Source organism: Ailuropoda melanoleuca, chromosome 1 (genome assembly GCF_002007445.2).
Source record: "Ailuropoda melanoleuca isolate Jingjing chromosome 1, ASM200744v2, whole genome shotgun sequence".
Lineage (NCBI taxonomy): Eukaryota > Metazoa > Chordata > Mammalia > Carnivora > Ursidae > Ailuropoda > Ailuropoda melanoleuca.
In genome coordinates, this window is record NC_048218.1 from 77,174,484 (window position 1) to 77,188,640 (window position 14,157).

Sequence of the window (14,157 nt, forward strand, 5' to 3'; positions counted from 1 at the left end):
AAGCTGTCGTACACNACATGGAGAAAAAAAGAGCAAAGAGAGAGCCAAAAGACCTAAAGAAGTCTAGTTCCTAGTTGTTTTTTTTTTTTCACTGAATGATAAAAGGCAGAAAGAAAGAGAAGCTGTTGTACATGGCCAGTTGACTCACTTCCAATGCCCACTAATAAACTTAGGCTCTGTCCTGCAGAATAAGGAAGAAGGTGGGAATCGGGGTAGGTTGAGACATGGGAAAAGGAGAGAGGGATCACCTCTTATACAGAGACCAAAGTAGATTCTAGAAGCTAGAAGCCTACTGGCAGCTGAGAGGCATGAAGATTTTGCTCTTCAAGAGAGGTCAAAACACCTCAGCATACCTCTTTATTCGTTAAAAGTGTGTGGTGGAAAGCCAGCTGTGTTGGCCAGGCAAAAGTCATTTGGAGCCTTCAGAAAAACAAGCAAGTTTCTTTTCAAAGTACCAGGCTCAAATAGAGTGACCTACAACCTAATAGAAAAGAACATGGGAGTAGGGAACTCTGATTCATGGTCTCAGCCCACCATCTCATTTCAATGTGACCCTGGGCAACACATTTCTCTCCTCTAGGACTCAACTATCTCATCTCAGTATTATTAATCTTACATTTAAAATACAGATAATAATGCATGGCCTTTTCAGTTGTTTTCAGGATAAAACATTCTTCTTGGAGACAAGGCTTCACAGCAGGTTGGGGCAGAATGCGACCCCCATCCCCAGCATCCTGACTCATAGGCTATGCCACAGAGCTGGGCTCCACCCTCTAGAACAGGTCTTCAATAGTTAGTCACTGGCCTTAATAATTTTTTTTCATATGCATGAATACCATCTATATTATTATTAATTTCATATTTTTATTTAAATCTACTCTGGATTTTTTAACTGAGATCCATTCATTTGAAAGTATGCTGCTACTCTAAACATAAAAATAAAAATAGTGAATAAAAATTATTAAATTCTAACAGAATAATATTGTCTCTACAAGACTGAATTTGAGACCTGCCTTTCCTTGTTAAAAGGGAGGTGAGTATCAGTGGCATAATGGCATCACTTTGAGATTTTCTTCTCAATGATATCAGGAGTAAAAGAGAAATGAAAAAAGCAGGACTTTCTTGGCTTATGGTGGTGACAGATATTGAAGGTTGACTCATGCAATTTCCATTTCTAATTCCTGTCTTCCTTTCTGCCTGGCTCTGCTCTATAAGCTGTAAAATAACCAGACTTCCCAGTCTCCTTTGCAGTTAGCAGGGGCTGTATGACCCAGCTCTGGTCTGTGAGACATAAGGAGAAGTCCCCCAGTCCCCTTTTTCTCTTCCTCCTTTTTTTCTGTTTTGAATGTGGACATGACATCTGGAGTTATGGCAGCCTTTTTGTGACCATGAGGTGGCAAGCATAAGGATGAAAGCCCATTTCTAAGTCTGGCAGAGCAGAAAGAAAGAAAACAATGGCAAGCTGCTGCCCCAGACCTATGTACTTCCTTACTTCTTGCTATGTGAGGAAAATCTATTCGAGCATTAATCAAGGTTTCTCTTATGATTCACCAAACAGAATATTAATTGACCCAGTGTTTTTTTAAAAAGATTTTATTTATTTATTTGACAGAGATAGAGACAGCCAGCAAGAGAGGGAACAAGCAGGGGGAGTGGGAGAGGAAGAAGCAGGCTCATAGTGGAGGAGCCTGATGTGGGGTTCGATCCCACAACGCTGGGGTCACGCCCTGAGCCTAAGGCAGATGCTTAACCGCTGTGCCACCCAGGCGCCCCGACCCAGTGTTTTTTTAATTCCCTGTGTGTGGCACCTAAAATCAGCCTGACGCCCCTGGTGGCATGTGTTTCATGTTTTTCGAGAACCTTGTATAAGAGAGTTTGTTAGTTTGTTAGGGCTGCCATGGCAAAGCACCACTGGGTAGCTTAAACAGCAGAAGTTGGGTTTTCTTACAGTTTGGGAGACTAGCACTTCAAAATCAAGGTGTTGGCTGGTGTTTTAAAGTTCAAGGTCAAGGTGTTCTTTTGAGGTCTCTCTCTTTGACTTGCAGATAGCCACTATCTCACTGTGTCCTCACAGGCTCTTTTCCTCTGTGTTGCCTGTGTCCTAATCTCTTGTTATAAGGACACCAATTACATCAGATCAGGGTCCCGCCCTGATGGCTCCATTTTAGCTTAATCACCTCTCCAAAACCCTATCTCCAAATTGTCATGTTTTGAGGTACTGGGGGTTAGGGCTTCAGCATATGAATTTTGGAAGGACACAATTCAGCCCATAATAGAGCCTAATAGTTTGTGTTTTAAATAGAAACTATTTTTCCTTCCCTGCAATCTTGCAGACACAAGCTAGCATGGCTCATGGATGTTCAGAGTGCACAGGCAGCATCAGGAGCCCGCAGATGAGGGGAAAGAGTCCTGGATCGGGGGTCAGGAGGTCTGGGCTCTACACACCGATTGTCCTCTTGCTGGCATAGTCCCTCTGAACCTCTGTGTCTTCATCCATAAATATATATGAATATTACATGTAATAATGTATATGGAAGTATCTAGCCCATGTTAAGGATATTTCATCAAATCTGAAATGCCGTCAATTAGAAGATGCCCCATGACGTTCTATGTACCCAGATTGGCAAAATCGTGCCACGAGAGCTTTTAAAATTAGAGATTCAGGAGCTACACCCCAAACTTCCTGAATGTGAATCTCCTGGGATAAAGCTTACGGAATGGTATTTTTTTAAATCCCCCATATTATTCTGATCATGTGATATTCAGGCTCCGAAGCGATGGCTTTCAGCGTAGTCAATGTGTTGTAGAGCCTAAGATTTAATTCTAAGGTGCCATCGTTGGGGCTATTTATCAGTTTCTTAGATATTCTATAGGAAGCCTGGATTTCTGGCTTTGCCAACAAAATCCCATTGCCCAGATACTTTACATTTCCTAACACATTCATGGGATTCCAGAAAGTCCCAGCTCAGGAGTTGCATATAATAAATACTTCGGTAGAACATGTAAACCAAGCCAGGTTCTAGTGTTAGGAATGCTGTAACACCCACTCTCTTAGTACTATATTCCTGACCCCTGTCCCTGACTGTAACCTGGGGTATTGAGCCCACATCTGTCATTCTACATTTTACAATTCTAAGTGACATACTGTTAGTCTGTTGTGTGCATATGTTAACCTTTCTGTCAAACTTTTCAAAAAACTAGTTGAATCTTTTTAAAAGTGATTTTTCTGAATACCTATGACTGAATCCTGAGCCACATCATGCTGCTATGACCACGGATAAAGCAAGTCTCAAGATGACAGGGATGCTCTGGACTCCAGTCTCCTCACAGGTCATGAGAGCAGTCAGCCCACATGGCTGCCTTCACGGCGGTAGAATTCCCCAGTTCCCGCGCCCACATTCCTATGTGCTCCATCACCTCAATGGGGTCCCATCCCCTCATTGTGCGTCAGAGCAGGCAGATGGCCATCCTGTCCCTCCCTCCAACTGAGAAAGGAGATGACCCGCCCTAGGTCCCATACAAGTTCGCAGACTGACACTGAGCCTACTCCCAGACCAATGTCCCTTGCATTCCTCCGACTTCCCACGATCTATTTCATGATACTTCAGAGAGTCTTTATCAAAAGGTCAGGACAATATCACCAATGTCTTCTAGTCCAATGGGAAACTGCCCTGACTCTCACCCAGATCATTCCCTGAGCCATATAGTTCCTGTTTTCATGCAGTTTCCATCAGAGCCTTGGCTAGCTCCCAGGGAAGCACATATCCGATCTGCTGTATATTGGCAGAACTTTGGCTTAGAACGTATTTCAAATGCCTCCCATTGAACATTGGCAGCCTTGAAAAAATATGGCCAGGAAATTATTCTGGGAAGCTCGATTGCTCTATGACACTTTACAAGGAGAAGCTGATGGCTTTCCCTTGCAGGCTCTTCCCTCTGTGCTGAGAACAAATGACTGCATGTTCCTGTATGTGCCCTAAATGAGGAGAGGGCCGGCTCTGCTGCCGCATGAATAGAGGGCACGTCTGTAACGGGCAGAGCCCGCTGCTCAGCGCTCTGTGCTTTGAGCCAAGTTCTTTCTCCTTCAGTTCGGAAACCCTTGGGTATTCCAAGAGAAATGGAGTCCATGTGTTTCTGATTCGTTTACACTTAAGTCATTAAAATGTTGTTTTGTGAGAGTTATTTGATGTCTGAGGAGCCTGTGAGGCTTCTTAATGGGACTTTTAAATGTTTTTTTTTTAACTCTGCCTGAAACAGAAAGCAACATTTTGCTAAAACAGTGCCTAAGTTCAAACGTATTCTCTCATCTCATATATTTGCACCCACATTATCGACCACAGCCTCTTACTAATGCCAGGCCTGGCAAGACTGACATTCGAAAGTGTTAAAATAGAGAAACTGCAGAGAAAATGGAGCGGGGAGAATTCCAGTGAGATTCAAACCAGTGTTCCCCCAAATGTGCCAAGGCGGCAGTATCAGAGCGTGGAGAGTGCATGCATTTGCTACCTTGGTTAGACTGGGGGGGCGGGGTTCTCTGGGGTACACCGCGGGGCAGCTAACACAGCACTTTCGAAGGCATAATCTCCTTGAAACAACCCTCATAGCAACCCTCACTTCCCAGATGCGAAGCAGGATCAGAGGTGCTAAGTATTGGACCCAAAGTGCACAGTTGGCTTGGACAGAAAGGAAAGATTACAGCTACTCTGACTCTGAATCTAATGCTTTTCTCGGAATGCCTCAAGTTGAGTTTCCCCACGAATGTTGTATTTGAAATACCAAATGCACTAGAATATATTATGGAGCGCAGTACCATAGAATGGGTAGGATCTCAGGTTCTTCCCCTATCACTTCCTAACTGTGTGACCTTGGGTATGTTACTTAACCTCTCTGGGCAGTTTCCTCATCTGTAAAATGGGGTAATCCTACTGCCCAACTATACAAGATATAAAGATGATTGAAGGGAACATGTTACTAGAACAGTTCCTGACACCTAGTGCTCAATAAATGTTAACTATTGGTGGTAGTAGCAGTAAGGAGTAAAAGAAGCTGGATAATCTTGGCAAGGTGTAGAAACTCTCTGAGCCTCAGTTTTCTCATTTGTAAAATGAGTACAACCGTGTGATCCTTACAAGTTTGTGGGAGCACTTGAGATGATGCTTATATTAAGCCCTGTGCCTAGCTTAGAAAAGGTTCTCCATAAAATCCATTTTTCACACCCAGACCTCTCCCTCCCCATTCAGTATCAGTTGTCGTTGTTGTTGGGGGAGGAACTGTCTTACTGCTCAGCTCGGCTTAGATCTGGTGTTGCATTTCTCCACAATCTCAGGGTGCAGACATATATACAGGCCTAGGCCTCTCTATTCCCATGAGGTGCAGGCTTTCCTGCCGCGATGGACCCTCACAGGGCTGGACCGGTTGCACACTCTGAATTGGTAAACAGAACAAGTATTGCTTTTAAGTAGAGAAGAACCACTGGCCAACTGCAGGACTTAGGGCTCCCTCACATTCCTGGCCAACGGCTCTGTTCACAGGAAATCTGTCACTGTCTGCAGGCTGACTGAGGCTTGGGGATTCGGACCTTTGTCCTTTCCTAGTGTAGATGTCAGGGTTGCCTCCGTAGTTGGTTGCTCCTGCTTCACTGGTGTGTTTTTGCCAGTGCCCTGAAGAGAGCAGCAAACTATAGCCATCTGGCAAGGGAGTCGGGAGAGAAATTAGACTTTGTCCCTCTCCACCCACCACACACACGCACACTCAATCCAGTCACTCACATTCACTCACACACTCACTCATATACATTCACTCACTCACATTCACACACACTCACTTATACACATTCACTCTCACATTCACACACACTCATACACATTCACTCTCACATTCACACTCACTCATACACATTCACTCTCACATTCACACTCACTCATACACATTCACTCACTCACATTTACACATACTCACTCATACACATTCACTCACATTCACACACACTCACTCATACACATTCACACACACTCATACACATTCACTCACTCACATTCACACACACTCACTTGTATATATTCAGTCACATACATTCACACACACTCATACACGTTCACTTTCACAGTCACTCATACACATTCACACACTTACTTATACATATTCACACACACACTCAATATAGTCACACACACATTCACACACTTACTACCTCATACACATTCACACACACATATACACACATACACACTCACACAAACACATTCTCTCTCACACACAGACAGATACAAATACCTTTTCGAGCCTCTCAGTTTTCTCTCAAGAGCTGGAGCCAGCCACACAGGATAAAGGAAGGAACTGGAAGAACAGATCTTTTCAGGAAGAAGACAGATTCTGTTCTGTCAGGTTCCTCTGAGTGTGTGTAAGAGCGAGGGGGGGGAGAGAGGAGGGAGAGAGAGAGGGAGAGAGGAGAGAGAAGAGGGAGGGAGGGAGAGAGAGAGAGAGGAAGAGGCAGAGGGAGAGAGGGGGAGAGGGGATCTGTTGCAGGCAGGGGAAGGCGTGACCTGAATGAAGAATGCCAGCCAATTCCAGAGACACACAGGGACCTCAGAACAAAGATAAGGCATCGCTGACACCACACCGGGGACAAGCTCACAGGAAAGTCAGGCCGAGGGTACCGAAGCCAGGCAGCCAGGAGCACCCCAGGCAGGAAAATGAGGTGAGTGCCAGGACGGGAGTGGGCATGGGGGCCCTTTGGAGAACCAGGTGTCAAGTAGCCCAGGATGGTTTGACCTTGTCTCCAGGCAGCCTCACCTGTGTGTCCTGCGGGCGTTGCAGGGGGTTCTCAGCAATCCCTGGGGCTTCGAGAAGGGAGATGTGGGCTGGGCGCTGCCCTGGGACTGCAGAGACACGCAGCTCCAAACAGGAGACTTTGTGCAAATCCTGCCCCGCGCTGCTGAGGCTCAGTTTCTCCCTCTGCCAGCGTAGGGTGCTGCGTGCGGCGAATGCCACTTTCCTCCTGTTGCCCACAAGGCTGATTTTTTGTTTTCCTCCTCTGCAAAGAGCATTGGTTTATCTCTTCCACCACTTTGTGAGTTAGGTATGTGTTTGTGTGTTTATTTGTTCCGACCGGAAAAGAAACCAGCTTCCCACAGCTCAGCTCTGCGGTTTCTTAAACCTTCAGAAGTTTGCCAGTTAAAACCTCAATTTAGAAAACGAAAAACCTGTCCCCATTTTACAGTTCCCTATAAATTTCTGCATTTCTCACTGAAATCAGAGGCAGCTGGTGGCATGAATCAGGCTATGAATTGTACCAAATGGCTCTTAAAGGGATACCACAAATTTAAAAAAAAAAAAAAAGAGCCTTTGGCGTTCTAAATCCAGGACTTTAAATTCTAATTGTTTTTAAACTCCTCAACTTTTCCTACTCCTCAGCCTATACTTAGAGTTACTTGATCTTTTTTTTTTTTTACCAAGCATTCCTTCTAAGTTTTCCTCCGCAAGTCTCAAAACGCAACCACTATAATTATTTTTACTATTTATAAGTGTTAATGCTGGTAAAAATACAAAAAAAAAAAAAGAAGGTAAAGGAAAAACACCCTGCAGATGTGTTAAATCCCTCAGCACCTCTTCTTCTCATTGATTTTCTTCTCAATTGGAAAAGGGTTTCTATTTGTTTCTCTCTCTGCAAAGTCACCTAGCAACTTTTCTGGGTCTGGGGCCAATGGGGGGCTTCAGACTCTGTTAACTCTTTGAGCTCAGATTACCTGTGGTTCAGAGAAATAATCAGGTCTCTAAGGTTAATTTGATCTGTTCTTTTAAAATCCATTGTAACATTAAGCCTGCCATCTAACTTCATTTTCCTTTCTCCTGAAAGAGATAGGATTTATGTCCATCTACACGGACAGTTCAACTGATCTGTGGAGAGCAGAATCCTACCCTACCACCCCATGCCCCAGCCAGACCAGCATACAGGCTGATTAACAGCTCTGTATCTTTGTGTTCACTCATCCCTTAGCACAGAACAGCTCTCCCCCCTCACTTTCCACCTAAAGGCCCCCATTGTTCAAGCCACAGCTCAAACACCATCTCCCCTTCCCTGGCCAACATCCCCAGAACGGGCGTCCTCTCTTTTGTGCTATTCCTGTTCTTGGGGGCTACATCTCTCTTCATCTTCATAATATTTCTCTGTTCAAATGTCTACTTTTCCAAGACTGAATGCTCCTGAAGTATACGATCTATGTCTTGTTCATCTGGGTATGCCTAGCACCTAGCATAATGTCTGTTTCCTATTAGGCGTTCGATAAACATCAGCTGAATAGGATTCAGTTGACTAGCAAACCGATCAGTGGAGAAGTGCTCCACTAGAAGGTCTCCAAAAGGTCTTGCCTTCTAGGGACACAGCACTTCAGAGTTTGCTAAGTACGTTTATAGGCCTCTCTCGTCTAGTCTTTAGATTTTAGATGAAGTAAGGATTTACAGAGAAGTGAGGATAAAGGCAGTTAAGCAACTTGCCCAAAGCCACACGAATGATCTAGAAAAGGCTCTGACTCAAACTTGAGTCTTTGGACTCCGAGTCCAGGAGTCTTTCTATTACATTCCAGCAGACGCTTCCGCCCACTGTATTCTCCTGTATCAATAGCTCTCGATTCCAGCCGTGTCTGTGATGCTTTCAAAAGTGCCAATGACTAGACCTCACTCCAGATCAATTAAACTAGAATGTGTTGGAGAGGGGTTTTGTTATTAGTATCTTTTTTTTTTTTATTTCCACATAAAGCCTTGAGTTTTTTAATTATTTTTCACAGGATTAATTGGTTTGGCCAAATGCCTAGACATGATATGGGCATGGACCCAGCGGCTTCCTCTGTTAGCTTTTGCTATTCCCTTCTTCTGTTGAAGCCAATTCACCATATGGTGTTGGGCATGACAAGTCACGACTTGGGGTATCCTTTTCATCTCGTGTCAAATAAGGGCATTGTCCAAGGCATCTTACACAGCCGCTTTCAACTCTGCTACTCACAGTCTTGGTGTCCTGTAGGTTATAGGGACGGGAGGGAACGAAGAGGATACAAAGTACTACTTGTTCCACAATCATTGACACATGGGGGCATTTTGTGTGCTCCCCATAGCCTGCTCCAGCAGGGGGCCTAGCCAGTCCCAGCTTTATATATTGTTTGACATGTCAAGCAAATGTAGCGAAACTTTTTGATTAGCTCGAGAATAGGTAGCAGGTGTCAGGAACTGCACAGCCGGTGCCTGGAGTAGAGAAGGCAAAAAACATCCAGAGAGTGATGGGAAACAAAAGCCGCCACTTCCGTCCTTCCATTGACAGCCCCTAAAGCAAGCAAGCCTATGCTCAGGCCCATTAGGAGCAAGGAGATTTTTGTTTCATATGTTTGAAACTGTTCGGCGATGCAAACAAAATAGAACAAAAAGCTTCTTCCCACACTGGCCCGTTACCTACCACATGTGGGCCGTTGGGGCTGAACGGGGCCGTCGGCAGCCAGCCCTGGACAGGACCAGCATTAGGGGGCTCAGAGTCTCCTCCATGTGGTCTGGAAAAAGCAGGCACAGGGAAAGTTGACCTTTCAGCCTTGCATAATCTGGGTGTCACTATTGCAGTGAAGTCCCGCTCGGGAGCCAAAGTTCTTTCCTAACCTCTGCTTTTCGGGAAGCAGCATGATAGAGTAATTATAACTAATGTTTGCTGAGGGCTGGACAGTTAACAAAGGACTTTCCAGTCCTCCTTGACTCTGATAGCAGCCCTACGGCGAGTCCTTATTATCACTGCTTGCTGGACGAGGACACTGAGGCTTTACGCGGCTTCCCCAAGATGGGTCAGATAAATGAAGTCGAAGGCTGGACTTGAAATTAGCTCTTCTGACCCAAGGCTGAGGCTCTCCCCTCCCCAGGCAGAACCGAACCAGAACTCCCAGGCCTGGCAACATCCGTACCTTTCCTTGCTTGAAATTGGGGCTGCCTGGGGCCTGAAAGATCAGGTTTCTAGACACTGCTTTCCCGGGAGTTCACTGGAGAGCTTGGACCTATGCCTTCCCTTCTCTCTGCCTTGGAGGCCCTCCCTCCAAGATTGGTTTTAAAAAAATATTGACCCTGGCAATTGGATTAACACATTTTGTTTCCTCAGTCGAAATCTCACATGTTAGTATTGTAGGGACATTGGAAAGAATTTAAATGACTTTATTATTTTCTTTTTATTGATAAAACAGTACAAGGTCCTTCTTGACAAATAACGAACATCGTATATAAACAAAAATTCATATTCCCACTTCAGAGATAAGCACTCTCAATACACTGGTGACATCCTTCTAGGCCTTTTTGCACTCAACTATTACCTTACATGTAAACACCATATGAGACAGATAGATAATCTACATTTCCAATTATCTTGTGTTACATATTCAAAAATTCATGCCTATGCATATATACACATAAATGCATCTGTGTGCTGGGGAGGGAGAGTTAAGGAGAAACGACTTTCTGATTAGCAAAGTATAACCATGACAGTATTCCCTGTTTATCCAGGGAGGATAGGTTCCAAGACCCTCAGAGGACCCCTGAAACTGCAGATAGCAGGAAGCCCTACAGACACTATGTATTTCCTAGACATACATACCTATGATCGAGTTTAACTTATTAATTAGGAGTTTAAAAATATTAACTAATAATAAAATAGGAAATGTAACAATATACTGCAATAAAATTATGTGAATGGGATCTCTTTCCAAACATCTTTTTTTAAAACATTTTTAAATTGAAATTCAATTAATTAACATATAATGTATTATTGGTTTCAGAGGTACAGGCCTGTGATTCATCAGTCTTATATAATGCCTAGTGCTCATTACAACACATACCCTCCCCAATGTCCATCACCCAGTTATCCCATCCCCACACTCCCCTCCCTCCAGCAACCCTCAGTTTGTTTCCTATGATTAAAAGTCTCTTACGGTTTGTCTCCCTCTTTGGTTTCATCTTGTTTCATTTTTTCCTCTCTTCCCCTATGATCCTCTATTTTGTTTCTTAAATTCCTCATATCATGAGATCATATGATAATTTTCTTTCTCTGATTGACTTATTTCACTTAGCATAATACCCTCTAGTTCCATCCACATCATTGCAAATGGCAAGATTCCATTTTCTGATGGCTGCATATATTCCATTGTACATATATACCACATCTTTATCCATTCATCTGTCGGTGGACATCTAGGCTCTTTTCGTAGTTTGGCTATTGTGGGCATTGCTGCTATAAACATTGGGGTGCAGGTGCCCCTTTGGATCACTACATTTGTATCTTTGGAGTAAATACCTGGTAGTACAATTGCTGAGTCGTAGGGTAGCTCTATTTTCAACTCTTTGAGGAAACTCCATACTGTTTGCCAAAGTGGCTGCACCAGCTTGCATTCCCACCAACAGCGTAGGAGGGTTCCCCTTCTCCACATTCTCGCCCACATCTGTGTTTCCGGACTTGTTAATTTTAGCCATTCTGACTGGTGTGAGGTGGTATCTGTGGTTTTGATTTGTATTTCCCTGATGCCAAGTGATGTTGAGCACTTTTTCATGTGTCTGTTGGCCATTTAGGTGTCTTCTTTGCAGAAATGTCTGTTCATGTCTTCTGCCCATTTCTTGATTGAATTATTTGTTCTTTGGGTGTTGAGTATGAGAAGTTCTTTATAGATTTTGGATATTAGCCCTTTATCTGACATCTCATTTGCAAATATCTTCTCCCATTCTCTTGGTCGTCTTTTGATTTTATTGACTGTTTCCTTTGCTGTGCAAAAGCTTTTTATCTTGAAGAAGTCCCAATAGTTCATTTTTGCCTTTGTTTGCCTTGCCTTTGGAGACGTGTCTAGCAAGAAGTTGCTGCGGCTGAGGTCGGAGAGGTTACTGCCTGTGTTCTCCACTAGGATTTTGATGGATTCCTGTCTCACATTTAGGTCTTTCATCCCTTTTGGAATCTATTTTTGTGTATGGTGTAAGGAAATGGTCCAGTTTCATTCTTCTGCATGTGGCTGTCCAATTTTCCCAACATCATTTGTGGAAGAGACTATCTTTTCCACGGGATGTTCTTTCCTGCTTTGTCAAAGATTATTTGACCACAGAGTTGAGAGTCTATTTCTGCGTTTTTTATTCTGTTCCACTGATCTATGTGTCTGTTTTTGTGCCAGTGCCATACTGTCTTGATGATTACAGCTTTGTAATAGAGCTTGAATTCTGGAAATGTGATGCCACCAGTTTTGGTTTTCTTTTTCAACATTCCTTTGGCTATTCAGGGTCTTTTCTGGTTCTGTACAAATTTTAGTAATATTTGTTCCAGTTCTGTGAAAAAGGTTGACAGTATTTTGATAGGGATTGCATTAACTGTGTAGATTGCTCTAGGTAGCGTAGACATTTTAACAATATTTGTTCTTCCAGTCCGTGAGCATGGAATGTTTTTCCATTTCTTTGTGTCTTCCTCAATTTCTTTCAAGAGTGTTCTATAGTTTTCTGAGTACAGATCCTTTGCCTCTTTGGTTAGGTTTATTCCTAGGTGTCTTATGGTTTTCAGTGCAATTGTAAATGGGATCCACTCCTTAATTTTTCTTTCTTCTGTCTCATTGTTAGTGTATGGGAATGCAACTGATTTCTGTGCATTGATTTTGTCTTTCAAAATATCTTAATTGTACCGCACTCACCCTTCTTCTGATGATTCTAAGAAGATAGAACGCCTGTGTGATGAGATGAAGAGAGGGGAGTGACATAAGCACTGTGATGTGGCATTAGGCTACTACTGACCTTTGGACAATATGTCAGAAGGAGGATTGTCTTGCTTCTGGATTGAGGCTGACCATGGGTAACTGAAACCACAGAAAAGGAAACAGTGCATAAAGGGGAGCAACTGTAATATGAGGATGCTGGTATAATTTCCCAGCATGGACTTAGGCTATATAAGGCTCTGGCACCACTTTCTTTTATTAATTAATTAATTAATTCATTCATTCATTCATTCATTCATTCATTCATTCATCTATTCATTTTATTCTTTCATCATCTATTGTATACCAGCCTGTGTACTAGGTCCTTTATATACATCATTTCTAATGCTCATGTAAGTCTTATAATATAATTAGAAATTATAATCCCCATTTGACATATGAGGAAACTGGGCCTCAGAGAGACTATTACCCAAGATTTCACAGCCAGGAAGTAGAAGAATGGGGATTTGTACCCAAATACATCTAACTTCAGGGGCTATGTCTAAAACAATGCAATGTGAGACAAGCAAAATGGAAGCACGTACAGGGAGCTGTGGAATCTGGAGGTTAAAGGGTACTCCATAGCCTAGCAAGCTTTGAGCTGGATGGTGGAGGATAAATAAGGCAGCCAGATGAAGAATGGGTAGGGTATGTGCGAGGGGACCAAGGCATGGACCATAGCATACTTTCAGAATGACATGCCAGGGCATAGCTGGCACTGAGATGAAGCTGCACAGGCAGATAAGCACTAGATCAAAAAGGGCTCATCTGCCATCCTGGAAGCAGATGCTTTATCCTGCAGGCACACTGAAGCAGCATGGTCACATGCGTGTTTTAGAAAATCAACGTCGGCAGAAAAGTGCTGAGTGGTCTAAAGTGGAGGACAGGGAGATTACTTAGGATGCAATAGCAATAGGCCAGATAAGAATGTTTAAATTAATAGACTGGAGAGAAGCAGATGGATTTCCAAAACATAAGAAGCAGAATAAATAGGATTTAGGGAAGATGTTGATGAGCCAGGTTTGCGGTGTTTGAGTTCAAGGTCGTTGGGTCTTGCAGGAGGAGCAATCTATTAGATGCCCAATGTGGTGCATATTGACCCTTAGGGTTCTGACTAGCCTTGGACATTCTGACTCATTATTGCGCCACTTTGGGTGTGTTCTGTTAAGTTTTATTGAGTTTTCCTTGCCCCTTCTTTATGCAATTCTTTTAACAATCCATTATCTCTGATGCCAAGCTGGACATAAATTGTAGGTTTCTGATGCTTTTAAAAGAATACTTACTAAGGGGGGGGGACTTGTTTTGCTTATTCTTTCTTGATTCAAAACTTTGCATACCTTGACTGATTTTGTTAAATCTGTTTAAGGTAATGCAAGATCCCATCCTTGAGTGTAAGTCTCATCCCAGCATTACCATGTCACTA

At 43.3% G+C, this 14,157-nt stretch overlaps 1 protein-coding gene across 2 annotated transcripts in view; it reads left to right on the forward strand.

Moving 5' to 3' along the window:
- Nucleotides 1–6,562: 6,562 nt before the first annotated feature.
- Nucleotides 6,563–14,157, forward strand: part of MASP1 (mannan binding lectin serine peptidase 1) — a 74,117-nt gene continuing 66,522 nt past the window's right edge. For both annotated transcript variants that reach the window (XM_034661361.1, XM_011219191.3), the window contains exon 1: nt 6,563–6,697. In XM_034661361.1, coding sequence (XP_034517252.1) covers nt 6,693–6,697 — 5 coding nt within the window. In that variant the 5' untranslated portion in view covers nt 6,563–6,692. The remainder of the gene's footprint in view (nt 6,698–14,157) is intronic.